Here is a 16,324-nt window from a genome sequence, read left to right on the forward strand (position 1 = left end):
CCAGTGTTCCTACCAATGAGTCAATTGTCAAACCGAGGGAGCAATATCCTCTTCTTTGAAATGCAATAAATAACGGTAACTCAACTTATTTATCAATTGTAATTAAATAGCGCGAGCTGTCCATAGATAACCCAAATTATATATCTATAGTGTCGGTAAACAGCGCAGACCTTTTCTATTAAAAGGTTCACACAGGACAGATGGCGATATGTTTTTAATCAGCTTTACTGAGAGCTAAAAGGAGCTGCGTCAAATGGACAATGGGGTAAGACACAAAGAGCTTTGCAAATTTAAACTCTATCATTTTTCATTCAAACTTTGGATGCACCTTTTGTGTGTTGCATTTTGTGTCATAAGTGCAGGTGAACAGTTTTTGGTATAGTATGGCTGAACATTCTGTGAACTTTAAATATAGAACTGTATAGTTGATAGTCTGTATGGCTTAAATACGGAACTGTAGAGCTGACATGCACATGAATTTTTTAAAAATAATTATGTTGTAAAGTTTGAGGTTCTAGGTTTTATTAAAGAAAAATTTTAAATACATATATCTGGGAACTAAACTGTGCTTTTATAGAATATAGCTCTTTTTTTCATTACTTTTGAAGTAATTGTGTGTTTTACCATAATAGAACTGGGCCAAACTCTGCAATCAGATATATGTATGCAACTTCCATTAGGCAAAATCTTACATTCTTTACTCAAACAAAACCCCCACAAGTTAAATAAGACTGAAGTTAAAGCGAATTTTGTTTGAGCAAAGACTGCTGGTTTGACACACTGACCTGAAGTTGAAGGAAGAATATGGCCCCTAATATTTCCAACAGGATATTTTCAATTAAAAAAAAGAAAGTAACATTCATCACATGGGCACTGTTTGTTTGTATTGGTTTACAGATGCTGGCGGTCACCCACGTCTGTGCAGTTGGCCAGAAGAACATCCGTGTCCTCTGAGAATGCAAACCTGCCTTGGTTTCCCAAAGATGAAACTCTGCATCATTTGAGAACCACGCTCTTGAAAGCATTGTTGCCGAGATAGGTGATATTATTTATTTAGGGATGCTTTATCCGCAGGAGACTTTTTTGTAAACATGAATTGCCTGGTTCTTTCCTTGGGCGGTGGCTTCCTATTTCATGCCATTGAAACATTACTCTTAGCTTATTACGCCTTCTTATCATTGGTTAGCTCACAGGGACATTTCCCCAAACTAGAAAACGTGGGAGCTTTCAAGAATGTGTCTATTGTGCCAACTCAAGCAACGTGTGGATTGCCAGACCAAAGTACTTTTTGTCACAGTTCTATTGCTATTGAAAGTATTCAGTCCTGTACCCAGCGGTTTTGTATTCAGGAGTGTCCATATAGATCTTCACCTGCCTCCTACACTGCACTTTTCTCAACAGGCCTTGGCACTTGTATCACAGAAGACAAGAATGATTTGCATCCAGGCTCCTCCATCAACTCTCTAAGTTTTATTTTTCGTAATCACAAGGATTGTTTTTCTACTCCCCGCTCTCAGAGGCTCACAGCATCATTTACATTAACTGTTTGGCTGAAACCTGAGCAAGAAGGTGTAATGTAAGTAGTGTTTACTTTCATGGTGCTCTGAAAAATCATGGTAGTCGAAGCTGCTATTACTGTGCTTTTTAAAATTTAACAAAGATGCATTGTAGGAAACTATGAGACATTTAAAAAATTATATTTCAGATCAAGGGCTTCATTCTCTGCAAATATTAAGGCATATGAAGACTGTTCCTGCGGTGTTTACTCATGAGTAGCACCATTAATTTCAATGGAGATATTCATATACAAACCCATATTAATTTTTTCAGTTAAATGTATTTGAACCTAATTTATAATTAATTTTTTTAAAGATTTGTAAATTTTTTTTTTTTAAAAAAAAGGTTTGTGCCCTTTTTTTGCTTTGTTTTTAAGATGGATGAAGATGACCTAACATTAACCCCCTAGCCCCCGATCTGCTTTAAAAAAAGTTGAAATATCAGGAGTATAAAGTCTGGTTGTCACAGTTTTGTTGGAGGATTTCTGCCAGGTTTAGGGATAGACAAGGTGATATCTCTTATTGGACAATATTCTGTTGGTGAAAGGTTAAGGGATGTTTATTGAATTTGAAAGGGTGCTAAACCTTTTAACAAAGGCTTATTTTATTCAAAATGTTAGTCATTGAAGTTTGAATAAGTGTTAAAAAATGAAGTTTTAAAAACTGACTAAAAATTCCGTCTTGTTTCAATTGCTTAAATTTCACTCTCCTAGCAAACATGATATCATTATATCAGGTCTCCCATCAGTCTTTCAGCCTGGAGAGGACCTGAATCTAATGTAAAACACAAGCAGGTTGTTTAAAAAAACAACTTGTGAGGCTGCCTTTATACTTCATAAAGAAAAGCCCAATCCCCAAAGTTTTCCTCTTTGCAGATGACCTTTAAAGTATAGTATGCAAAAAGCGTAATATGTTCATTGTGGACATATATTAAAAATAAAATGTTTCCATATCTGTGGAATCTTAAAATCTAATATGCTCCTCTGTACCATTTTCGATAGTGATTGTTTATATTTTTGTACTTTACTCAGCTTAGACAAAAACTAGAATACATTTTTTTCTTTTGTTTCTAGTCATTTTCACTTCTTGGTTTTCATACAGCATGGCAGAGCTATGGTGTTTTAAGCTCACAACATGTTGAGATGCAGTGCGTAATTCCCTTGCCTTAAGCCGTGGACCACATATATGTATTGATATTGTGGTCAAAATTAGTGGTTGAACCTGAGACCTACAGCAACAAAAGTGCAGGTCCTTATCACTTGTGCTAAAGGAGAAAGTCAGCTGTGATACAGTTGAAGGGGGTTATAGGTTATAACTGCTGTGACAGCATATTACATACAGTACCTGTAAAGACCAGTGCCTCCTGAGCATCTGAAATCCACAGAAGTTAAAATCCAACCTGGGGTGCTAATCTGTAACAAACCGATGTCTACATACATACAGACGATAGGGTTATAAGTATAGAACCTTCAGACAGAACCAAATGTAAAGCCCCTTCAACTTGATCTCAAGGAATAATTGTAGCCCTGATGCAGCAAAGTGCTCAAGATTTACTCCGGGGGGAATTCTGCACCACTGTGCATGTGCAGAATTTATGTCCCCCATGGATTTCTTCGCTTCCCCACAGAAAAATGACTTTCTGATGGGGTAGCAAAGGGAAGCCACAAGAGCAGTCATCCGATCCTCCCCAGCAGTATGTTTCGGGTGCCCAGGTAAATCACTGTGGGGCAGGGGGCAAGACTGGGGAAGACCCGGCTGGTGGCTCCTACCCTGTGCCTAAGCTCAGATGCTAGTCCTGCCTGGGCTGGGGAGGACGGGACTTCCTCTTCCCCTGCACGGCATCCGGGGCTGTGTCAAACCCATCCCCTGATTTCTCTCCCTGCTAGAGGAAGCTCTGCAAACTGCCCCCCATGCTTCCTGTACCCATCACTCCTCAGGGGGAGACCCCCTCATACCCAGACCTTCCTGCCAAGCCTGACCCCTATACACCTAGAACCCTTCCTGACAAGCCTCACTCCTCCTGCACCTGGACCACCCCAATGAGCCACATGCACCCAGATCCCCACCCTGCTGAGCCCCAACCAGCTGCACCTGAGCCCCACTCCCCCAGCATCTGGACCCTCCACTGAGCTCCCCACCTCCTGAGCCCCCTGCCAAGCTCTATCCCCCCACACCCTCCTGCTGAGCCCCAACCACCTTCACCTGGACCCCACTGCAGAATTCCATTATCATTGCACCCAGAACCCCCCCATGTGCATCCAGATCCCCCTGCACCTGGATCCCCCACTGAGTGACCCACACCCAGATTGCACCATACAGAACACTCTGAACCTACACCCCCCACACTAAGCCCCTTCACATTTGGATCCTGCCTTGCTGAGCCTGCCTGCCTACACCTGGTGTACCTGGCACAGAGGGGCAGGGTCCTGGTGTGTTTCTGGGGCAGGCCCAGTCCTTGCGCCATGTCACGGTTGGGTGCAGCCTCACTGCTGAGATGGTGTCCCAAGGAGAGCTGCACAGTGATCTCCCACCTCTGTGCAGTCAGTGGCTTGTGCTCTCCATAGAATCATAGAATATCAGGATTGGAAGGGACCTCAGGAGGTCATCTAGTCCAACCCCCTGCTCAAAGCAGGACCGATCCCCAATTTTTGCCCCAAATCCCTAAATGGCCCCCTCAAGGATTGAACTCACAACCCTGGGTTTAGCAGGCCAGTGCTCAAACCACTGAGGTATCCCTCCACTCCAGTGCCATGCTGGAGCCTCCACATTTATTTGACAATAAGATTTGCAGAATTTTGCAGAATTTTAAAATGTGTGCAGAATTTTTAATTTTTTGGTGCAGAATGCCCTCAGGATTAAAGCGTTTGGTTAATTTTAAACAGATTAGTAATCCCATTGAAGTAACTCAGTGTGGTACTGAGACTACTTGCATAGAAATTCATGTGATTAATCATCTTCTTAAAGTTAAGCATGTATTTAAGTGCTTTGCCGAATCAGGACCTCTGTTAGATAGTAGCAGTCATAGGCAAGGTCTTATGCCTGGTTCTTCATTGGCTTCCTCCTTATGTTGCACTCATTTTGCAGAAGCATAAATGACTACACAAGGGGAATATCTAGTGCTTTCAGATGTGGAATATCATGGAGATTTACAATTTAAAATCCTAATTTTAATGTTTCTGTTCAATGTCTGTATTGGATACCGGGAGTTTCTGTGACTTTGGCCATAGATGTTCAGTACATATACATGCATGTTATGCTGATAGACCGTAGTTGATTACAAACTGGTGGTATAGTAGAGTGAACTTGGAACAAAAGCTCAGCACGTCATCAGACAGAGGGAGTGCTTGGAGTATTGTGTAGATAGACACATTGGACCAGCCTGGTCACATAGAAAGCCAGTCAACCACTTAGTGCCACACAAACAGGCTTTGAAGTCTGACTCAGCAGGCATGTAGTCCACAACACAAAAGGCAACATCACCAGAGCTGATAGAGCTGCATTTTTTCCTTTTGTTGTACTGGGTGTGTGGTGAACCTTTCCTTACATGCTCATAGCAGTAGTAGGCCCTGTATCTCAGAAAAAATCTTTATAGGACAGAAAGAAAAGGAGTACTTGTGGCACCTTAGAGACTAACCAATTTATTTGAGCATGAGCTTTCGTGAGCTACAGCTCACTTCATCGGATGCATACCGTGGAAACTGCAGCAGACTTTATATACACACAGAGAATATGAAACAATACCTCCTCCCACCCCACTGTCCTGCTGGTAATAGCTTATCTAAAGTGATCATCAAGTTGGGCCATTTCCAGCACAAATCCAGGTTTTCTCGCCCTCCACCCACACACACAAATTCACTCTCCTGCTGGTGATAGCCCATCCAAAGTGACAACTCTCCACACAATGTGCATGACAATCAAGTTGGGCCATTTCCTGCACAAATCCAGGTTCTCTCACCCCCTCACCCCCTCCCAAAAACCACACACACAAACTCACTATCCCACTGGCAATAGCTCATCCAAAGTGACCACTCTCCCTACAATGCGCATGATAATCAAGGTGGGCCACCCCCAGCACAAATCCAGGCCTTCTCACCCCCCCCCCCACCTCCATACACACACAAACTCACTTTCCTGCTCGCAATAGCTCATTCAAACTGATCACTCTCAAAGTTTAAATCCAGGTTAAACCAGAACATCTGGGGGGGGGGGAGGGGGATGGAAAAAACAAGGGGAAATAGGCTACCTTGCATAATGACTTAGCCACTCCCAGTCTCTGTTTAAGCCTAAATTAATAGTATCCAATTTGCAAATGAATTCCAATTCAGCAGTTTCTCTCTGGAGTCTGGATTTGAAGTTTTTTTGTTTTAAGATAGCGACCTTCATGTCTGTGATTGCGTGACCAGAGAGATTGAAGTGTTCTCCGACTGGTTTATGAATGTTATAATTCTTGACATCTGATTTGTGTCCATTTATTCTTTTACGTAGAGACTGTCCAGTTTGACCAATGTAAATGGCAGAGGGGCATTGCTGGCACATGATGGCATATATCACATTGGTGGATGTGCAGGTGAACGAGCCTCTGATAGTGTGGCTGATGTTATTAGGCCCTGTGATGGTGTCCCCTGAATAGATATGTGGTACTCCTTTTCTTTTTGCGAATACAGACTAACACGGCTGTTACTCTGAAACCTGTCTTTATAGGACAGAGACACACTCCAAATCCCATTTGACATAACAGGAGGGGCACTGAAGTGGGAGCCAAACTGACCAAGGCGTCACACAACTGCCTTGCAACACTTAAGGAGACAGGAAATGCATCCGATGAAGTGAGCTGTAGCTCACAAAAGCTTATGCTCAAATAAATTGGTTAGTCTCTAAGGTGCCACAAGTACTCCTTTTCTTTTTAGGAAAGTATTAGTCACCCATTTTACAACTAGCTTAACTGAAAATTTACCCAAGTACTTCAGGCAGTGTTGGAATAGAACTCTGATCTCAAATATAACAGACCAAGTCGCGTCCATTTTTTCTCACTGTCTTTCAGAATGAATCCGCCAAATCTTTGTGCTTCCCTGTGCTGTTTGAAATGTGTTCTAACCATTTGATCCCACTTTGCTCCCAGAGCTAGGAATAGAACCCAGGAATGTAATGTTGAGAGACTGAAAGACTCCATAATAGAAAGACAAATATGCACCCAAAGATGCAGAATTAAGATTGAATGGGTATTTACTAAGTTTACAAGTTTCATGTTCTTTTAACATACATGTTTTGTATTTATATTTATAGGCCCTCCCTTTTAAGTTAGCATTTTGAGAAACTGAGGAAAGAATAGCAAGAAAAAAGATAAACACTAAGATTTCATGTAATATAGAAAGTTGTCTTTGTGTAACCATTACATCTGGAATTTAAAAAGCTTTGCATTTCTCTGCTTTTGGACAATAAAGGGGTGACCCACTCACCCTTTCCTGGTTTGTCCTCTCTTCCCTTCCACCTCCCCCTTCTGGATGCTATAGGTCACCCTCATTTTCTTTTTGAGTATCGGAGATGTGTGTGTTCTAAGAATTTCACAGCCAGGAAGTAGGTCTCTGTGTTTTACCAGAAAGTTGGAACAGTTACAGAGAATGGCTGTTCCTTTTTATAGGTCTGGTTGGAATGCAAAGTACCATTCCTAATCAGAACTGATACCGTTATGCCTATTCACCTATTTCACCTTTATTGACATCATTTCTCCCTTACACACACACACATCTCACTTTCGTCCTCTTCTTTTCAGGGGTGGGTCACAATTCATATCTGTAATTTCCAGTTTTCAAAATTCAGTACATCAAGGTCACTTCCCTTCTTAAAGTCATGACACCTGTGGGTATAAAAAATGTGGGGGGTGTTTGTTTTAGATAAGTAAAATAAATAAATCTTGGATTATCTAACTATTGTTTATCTAGAAACTGGGTAAATCCAGTTCCTAAATATTTTGCTACTTAGCTGTGTCTTTCCCTCACATGTATTATCTACCAGAACTAGCATGTTTATAGGCAAACAAAACAATGAGAAGACCAATCAACAATATATTAAGAAATGTGTTTTTAGTAAGTTTGGAAAATAGGAGTTTGTGTTTGGCAAGTAAATTTTATTGACAACATCCCTGGGGGCTAAAAAGAGTAACAGCCAACATCCATTTATTTTTCTCTTAGTGGTTTTAAATGTGAGTCAGTTAATGACAAAGGTACCTTTACCAATAAGCCAGCTGGTGTGATACTTTTGTGTGTAGGGGGCAGAGTGGACAACATAAAGGAATGAGATTTAATAGCTAATAAAGTATATTGGAACAAATTCTTATTTCGCTTGCTTCAGTGAGGTCTATGGAGATATGAGTGTAAAACTGGTTTAACTCCTGATTTACTGCGGTGTAGTTGAGATCAGAATCTGGCTCTTCATGAACATGTTCATGGATGGGTGAGTTGAATTCTGCCAGAATGGCTTGATGGCTTGACAATGGAATGTAAAGCTTTTCAGCTTTGGATTGCTCACTCAGTAGTGCTTAAAATACCTACTGTCTGAAGCCTCTTACGTAGCCTATTGTCTGCTGCGTAGCTTCCGACAACATGGTGGTATGTGGTAAAACTACTTTCAGCTAGATATGTGATATGAATTTGTGTGGCCTCAGTCCAGTCCCTTGTCCGTCAGTGTCCACATTGCATTTGGTGCTAACCTGAAATCTCAGCAGAAAAGCTAAGGATTGACTGAACAACCTTCTTACAACTTGGGGGCTCTCTAGAGAGGGTTGAGGCATATCTACAGATCAATGTGGGGGAATCTTGCACTGCTTGTGACTGTGCTGCAGCTGTTCTGTGGGAAAATATTGGCCTTCTGGCGCATATATTCACTTTATTAAAATTAAAAGAAAGTATGCTAGTGGCTTAGTGCCTTATCAGGATGCAGTATTGTGCAGCTTTGTAGGAAAAGTACAGCAAAGAAACTAATGAGCCAGAAGTTTCAATATTAGTTTTACAGACTATAGCCAGCCACCATGTTTTCTGTCAGAGATCCATGAATAAAGGAAGCGAGACTGTGGGGAATAAATTGCAAATAAAGATTCTCCTTTCAAGTTATAGGGGGTTTTAGCAGAAATATTTTTCCTTGTGTGTAGTACATTCTGTGACACCTCGGTCACTGAGCATCCGCTCAGGTTGTATTTTTAACATTTTATTTTAATACATTCTGATTAGCATGACTTTACTGCATAGCACCTTGGCTTGAGTGTGTCTATCTGTGTGCCTCTGACCTTAAGTTGTTTTTCTTGGTTATTTCCAAAGGTGTGTGATGGAAAAGGCTGTTGATGGGCAGACTGTGTTCAAACTCACAGTCTCTGAAAAAGAGACCATGTTTTATTATCGCACAGTAAATGGTTTGCAGCCGCCAATAAAAGTAATGACACTGGGGAGAATTCTTGTGAGGAAATGGATTCATCTTAGCGTGCAGGTGAGTAAAATAAAAAAAAGCACATTTGGGTAAATGCAGGAAATGTGAGAGTGGTATATCTGCACAAGCACCCAAACTATAAGGAAAATATTAATTAATGGTAAATTGGGGGATCCTGCAGGAGATGGTAGTTCTTGGAATATTGTAGGATCAGGCCCTTCAAGTAAATTTAAGTAATTTGAATACATTTGGGCACAGATTTTGAAATAAATACTAATTTAGCATTGTTACAACTGCACACACTCAACCTGGTAAAGCAGGACTAAAAGCCTCTTCTTTCAGCCCCACAAACTCAAAGCTCTAGCACTGGAGGTAAAGGAGAACTCCTACTAGTAGTAAGTATCATAGGCTCTAGAGGGCAATGTCTCACTCAAATATAGATACAAAGGCCACGATCCTGCAAAGAGTTATGCATGTGCTTAAGTTTATACACTGTGGATAGTTCTGTTGCTTAAGACAGACTACTTATAATGTGCAAAGTTAAGCATGTGCTGAACTCTCTGCAGGATCAGGGTCAGAGCAAGTACATTTACAACACTGAACTTTTATTTGTATTAAGTGTCATACACAATTATAAAGACAAAGCCCCTGCAACTTAAAAATTAATTTTCTCATGGCATATCAATTTTTTAATGATTTAAAAGAGATTGTGAGGTTCAAGCAACGTTTTTTGTTAAATGTATTTACAAAAATCAGTCAACAAATACAGCAGAAACTAAAATACTTTAAATTATTTGTATATCTTTGAATTCCCAACAGACCATACTAAATTCTGTTTGTAAACCAACTTCAATTAATAATTTAATCAACGTTAACTATCCTGTATTGAAATGTTTTTCTTCAGTTAGTTTATTTTACCTGTACTATTTAAGTTTACTTGGTTAATGATACAATCAAGAAATGGCTTCAGTGCATTCTCGCAACTTGTTAAATAGTATTGACTGTGATTTACATTTGTAGTGCTGATCCTCCTCACTCATAAAAGCATCCAAGCCATCCTTGGTTTGTGGTGTGGTTTTTTTTTTTTTCAGTTTTCATTCTTCTGAGATAACAGCATAGTAGTGTGAATAAAATTTTGTCTGTTGGATTAAAAGAGTGACCTTAAGGTAGAACTAATGAACTTTACACTTCAGACACTCAAAGGGTGCTATATTACTGCTATGGCTGTCAGCCACGTTTTGTACTAGCTTCAGAAGCTGCTAAAGGCTGGGATAGCCAAGTGAAGAGCAAATGGACCAGATTTCTTAAAAAAAAAGAAGTTTTAAATTGCATTAAAAAAAAAAAAGCTCCTCACCATTTAGTCCTTCATTTGTCTGAGGCGGCGCTCTCCACAGTGGAGTTCTAGTAATGCAGCTTGTGGCCTCCCTCCTCTCTGATAAGGAAGTACAGCCTATTGAGACGTGGGGAGACTATTGACTGAATCCTTTGCTGCGCTGCTCAGATTAGCATACAGCCTTGCATACTGCGACCTGTAGGCCACAACTTCTTATGAAGGGTGATAATGTCAGCAGCCTGTCTGATATATTGTAGAGTAGATGTGGCTTTTGATCTCCAGGCAGTGTGCATTGAGGCCTTTAGTTTTGTAATGTTTTTGTAGTCCCTACATTTATGTAACTCTCAGCAAATGATAAAAGGAACTAGTTTTACCATTTTGTAAGGCTGGGAAGGTGGCAAGTTACCAATTTTTTTGGGCGGGGGGGAGAATGACTGCAGAAAAGAGAGGCAGTAATGTTAGTGTGGGCGAGACTCTGCTAATACTTGTTAAACCAATGCTTAATGTCCAGTAGCGGACTGGATGTTTCCAGAAACCTCAGCAGACTCAAGCTTTGTCTTCACAGCAGTGGGGAGGGGAGGGAGTGTTCTTAAATCAAATTTAGCTAACTCAAGTTAAAATCCTAGTGGAGACAAGGCAGTCTGTCTGTTTTCACATGAGTTAGAGCATCGAGTTAAACCCCAGGTTCCTCAATACGCTAACTCAATCTGTTAACTCATGTGAAAACTACAGCCTTGTCTTCACTAGGATATTAACTGGAGTTAGCTAACTTAAATACACACCTTTTATTTTGTAGTGAAGACAAGGCTCAAGATTGATCTGATTAATTGAACATTATGGAAAAAGTTTAGTGCCATTCTCTGACCAACTTGATTTTAAAGTGTATATTTGTTAGGTACCATGAGTTTTGAACCCAGGCTTGTGGGGCTGATGGGAGGCTTACCCTCTGCACCACTGAGCTGTGAGGGCTGATAAGGGAACTGTTGCTAGTACCCCACCACTAGAAGCTACACCCAATGGTTCAGTGGGGTCAGATGACTAACAACAGACCGCTGCTTAAACACCACTGGTATAAAATCTCCTGTTTCTGTCCCATCCCTTGTCTGGGCAACTAATTGCTAGGCCTGTTGCTGCTCAGAGCTCTGAGACCAAATCCCTGACTCCTTGCCTGGCTCCTGCTCCTGTTCCTCCTATCTGACTTGGTTCTTGCTACCACATCTCCTGCCTGTTCCTGTTTCCTCGTCCTGACTCTTGTTGCTGATTCCGGCTTTGCCCCCTTGGCGTGACCATGACCCCAGCGCTACTCCTGGCTGAGACCACTAGGTCAAACAGCCCATGTTATGGGCCCTCATAGCTTGCTCAGACCAACCTTGTCTCCCCTGGGACATTATTGTGGAACTCCTTGACTGAGTATGGACACTGCTGGGGCTTTAACCCTGCTGTCACCCCAGGGGCCTCTGAGTCCACAGGAACAGATGGCTACCCTCCAGCCAGAAACTGAGGGACCAAGCATGGTAGCTGCAGACAGGAAATCGTTCCTTGCAGGAGCAAGCTACAGCGCTCAGCATGACTGTGGGTAACCACTCGGCTTCTCGTATAACACCAACTTGGGTGACCAGCCCCAGAGTTCCTTTGCGAGAGAGAGATGGTGGTATCTGCAATAGGTTTGCAGGTTCATTACCTATTGCAGACTTCTGTTTATGTTTCAGCCCCAGGAGTACATCACAGATCAAGTTAAGATGGGGCTAGTACTGAGCTTGCCTACAGAACAGAATCACCCAGTACTGACCAACTGGGATTCATATAAGCCTTTGCCATTATTTTTGATGACCCTCACAAAGTCTGCATGGCAGAGACTGCCTTACCAAAGCTTAGGCAAACGCAGGGGTTAGCCCCTTCTTATGTTGGTTAGGTTAGATGCTTGGCCATAGATACTGCCTTGAATAATGCTGCATTCCTCCATCAGATTTGGCTTGGCCTTTGCAAAGAACTAAAATATGAGCAGGCACAGGTGGACTCTTCCCCACAAGTTTAGAGGCCTTCATGGACCTGGGCATCCAAATAGACACCAGACTGCATGAATGGAAACTGGAACGTAGGAGGACCTCACCTACCTCTCACCGTTACCCAAAGCTCAGCCCTCAGGACCCAAATGAGCTCAGTTTTGGTCAAGCCATACCAAGCCGTACCTGCCTATCACTGGGCGAACGAGAGCACAGAAGACAGGAGAACTCTGCTTCTGTTATGGAGGAGCAGAGAATGTGGTAACATGTCCTGTCAAACGCACTGTTAAGACAATGACAGGGAAGAGATTAACCCCACACCCAGTCGGGGACTCAGGCCTGAGTACCACCAAGAAGAAACCCCAAGATTATGCTAACCCAGGTGTTCCTTATCCATCTACACTACTGCAGATTCCTCTGCAATTGAGGATCCTGCAGGTGGTGACTGGGGAGCATGGGGAAGTCCTATGGTTTACCCCTACTTTCTGCTTGCATTTAGCCTGATTTTTAGGGGCACCTTGGCTCATCCGTCATGATCCCCATATTCCGTGATCCCAACACATCATTACCTTCCTGACAAGCTTTTTTAGGGAGAATTGCCTTCTCAGTCAAGAACTCAAAACCCTTGAAACCAAGCCAAGGGGTTCCCCTTCGGCAAACCAGATGTTCTCCCACGTGGTGGCAACCCTGTTGGACCGAGAAACATAAATCCTGCATGATGGATCACGTCTTTCTGTGAAGTACAAAGGACTACCAGGATGTTTTCAAAAAATGGAATGCACACTTGCTACCCCCTCATCATGTTTATGATTGCCCCATTGACCTTCAGCCCAGACCCACAGTTCAATTCAGGCATATAAATTCTATGTCCAAACCAGAGCTAGCAGCATGAAGGGAGCACCTCCAGTAAAACCTAGGTAAAACTGCAGGTGCTCCTGTATTTTTTGTGAAAAAAACTGATGGCTCTTTGAGACTTTGTGTAGACTACAGGGCACTGAACTAAATAACTATATGCAATCAATACATTTTACCATTAATCCCAAGGCTCCTGAACTTAGTATGGGCATCTTGAGTGTTCCCCGAACTGGACATTAGAGGAGCATCTAATTTGAATCAGGATGGGGTATGAGTGGAAGACAGCTTCTAGAATGAGGCATGGACACTTAGAATATTTGGTAATACCCTTTGGGCTCACTAGTTCTCCTGCTGCCATCCAGCACCCGATCAACAACATATATCAAGATATCCAAGGCTGGTTTGTAGTGGCATATCTAAACAATAACTTAATCTGTTCTCAAAGTCAAGTTATCCATGACCACTATATCCATGAAGTTCTCACACAGCTGTGCCAGCATGGGTTATTACAAAACTGGAAAAGTGAATATTTGACCAATCATCCATCATCACATTTCTGGGGTTCATCCTCTCAGTACATAGACTACAGATGGACCCTTGGAAGGTATCTGCAATTTGATTTTAGGCTGAACTCCAGACAATTTGAAACGTCCAAAGGTCTGTGGGGGTTTGCCATGTTTTATAGGTTTGTTCACAGGCCTTAGCTGCCATCCTTTATAAACATGGAAGGTTTCTTTGGCCCCAGGAGGCTCACCAGGCCTTTGAATGCCTGAAGATAGATTTCCCATCTCCCCTGGGGCTGGTCCACCCTGACCAACCCATTGTCCTTGAGACTGATGCCTCTGATGTAGCCATCGGGGCTGTACTATCCCAAGGAGCGGTGCCCAGTGCAAGATTCATCCCTGTGTGTATTTACCACAAAAACTCACCCCACCCAAATGCAATTATGAAAGAGCAGACAAGGAGTTACTCGCCATCAAGGCTTGATTTTGAGACTTGGTGACACTGCCTTGAAGGGGCCAAACACCCCATCATAGTCTTAACCAACCATAAGAATCTAGAATATCTATGATCTATCAAGGTACCGAATCAGTGGCAGTTGGGTTGGGCCCTGTTCATCTCAAGATTTGATTTCACAATCACATATCATCCAGGCAACAAGAATGGCAAGGCTGGTGCCCTCTCACAAAAAAGGAAATATTATACAGAAGCAGCTAACCCTGAAGAACCACCCTTTAAAATATTAAAACCATGCCATTTCATTTGTGGGTCTGTATCTTTGGACTTCCTTACTATGCTTTGAGCAACCCTCCCTAATGATCCGCATCCCAGCCCAGGGCCCTAACAATGGCAAAGTGGTTCACCACTGGGTCAGCGGGGATCCGCCCACAACACGCTAACCTTGTTTCAGGCCCACTCTCAACCAGACTGTTGCCTGGTTTCCCTGGGCTGCTTCCTATTCTCCTCCTTGGGTGTACCTCCTTGCTACACCCTGTGTACCTGTGAACACAAAATCCATTGCTTTGCTCCTTTTTTTCTCAGGAAAAATGTGAATCATAAAAATGTGGTTCAGAGCATTTGTGGTCTACTGCTTACAATAGTTACTAGTATTTTATACAGCCCTATTTAATATGTGCTGTAATGGTGCCTTAGATTCATTAAAACGTAGGGCTGGAAGGGACTTCAAGAGGTCATCATATCCAACCCGCTGCGCTGAGGCAGGACCAAGTAAACTGTCCTAGACCATTTCTAAGAGGTGTTATCCAACTTGTTCTTAAAATTCTCAAATATCCGGGATTCCACAGCCTTCCTTGGAAGCCTATTAGATAACTTAACTACCCTTAGAGTTAGAGATTTTCCTAATATCTAACCTAAATCTCACTTACTGCAGATTAAATCCCTTTACTTTTTGTCCTACCTTCAATGGACATGGAGAACAATTGATCGCAGTCCTCTTTATAACAGCCTTTAACATATTTGATGATTGTTCTCAGGTCTCCTTTTAGTCTTCTTTTCTCAAGACTGTGTGTGCAGTGTTTTTAGCCTTTCCTCATAAGTTTCCTAAACCTTTTAAGATTTTTGTTCTGTCCTTTTCTTTCTCTCCAGTTTCTCCATTTCTTTCCTAAAATGTGGCACCCAGAATTGGACACAGTACTCCAGATGCAGCCTCACCAGTGCCGAGTAGAACAGGACAATTACCTGCTGTGTCTTACATACAACACTGCTGTTAACACACCCAGAATATTAACCTTTTTGCAGCTGTATCACATTGGCTTATATTCAGTTTGTGATCCACTATAATCCCCGGATCTCTTTCAGCAGTACTACCATATAGCCAGTTATTCCGCATATTATAGTTATGCATTTGATTTTTTTACGTAGGCGTAATGCTTGTCTTTATTGAAATTCATTTTGTTGATTTCAGACCAATTGTCCAATTTATCAAGTCATCTTGAATTCTAATCCTGTCATCCAAAGTCATCCCTCCCACCTTGGTACCATCCACAAATGTTACAAGCATACTGTCCACTCCATTATCCAAGTCATATATGAAAATATGGAATAGTACTGGACCCAAGACTTATCACTATGGGACTCCACTAGATACGCCTTCTCAGTCTGACGGTGAACCGTAGATAAATACTCTTTGAGTACGGTCTTTCAACCAACTGTGCACCTACCTTATAGTAATTTCCTCAAGACAACATTTCCCTGTTTTGCTCATGAGAATGTCATGTGGGACTGTGTCAAAAACCTTACTAAAATCAAGATATATCAACTCCTTTGGCTAGCTATTCCTCTACTGAGTATAAAGAACAAGTGTTTGGGGAAAACTCATCCCTGGTATAATTCCATTGAAGTCAATTGAACGATTGAGTTACACTAGAAATGAATGTGGACTGTTACTTTAAAAAAATATATGTTAGTGTAACTAATGTTTCTCTAACCAAGATGTGCCATGCTTACTTTACATTAAAAAAAACTGTATACATAGAACAGGTATACAGTTGTGATTTTTTGTTTTGTAACTAATGTATACTAAAAAAAGAAAGAGCTATATCCCATTCCCTTTGAAGTCAATGGGAATACTCTCATTGATTTCAGCAGATGCAAGATCAAGTCTTTAAGGTCTGGGAAACCCATATGAGTTAATTCTACAT

General features: G+C 41.8%; 1 protein-coding gene across 1 annotated transcript in view; it reads left to right on the forward strand.

Moving 5' to 3' along the window:
- The first annotated feature begins 1,091 nt into the window (after positions 1-1,091).
- Positions 1,092-16,324, forward strand: part of USH2A (usherin) — a 572,584-nt gene continuing 557,351 nt past the window's right edge. Inside the window, exons 1-2 of the mRNA XM_073338913.2 lie at positions 1,092-1,576; positions 8,867-9,032. Coding sequence (XP_073195014.2) covers positions 1,092-1,576; positions 8,867-9,032 — 651 coding nt within the window. The remainder of the gene's footprint in view (positions 1,577-8,866; positions 9,033-16,324) is intronic.

Source organism: Lepidochelys kempii, chromosome 3, assembly GCF_965140285.1.
Source record: "Lepidochelys kempii isolate rLepKem1 chromosome 3, rLepKem1.hap1, whole genome shotgun sequence".
Lineage (NCBI taxonomy): Eukaryota > Metazoa > Chordata > Testudines > Cheloniidae > Lepidochelys > Lepidochelys kempii.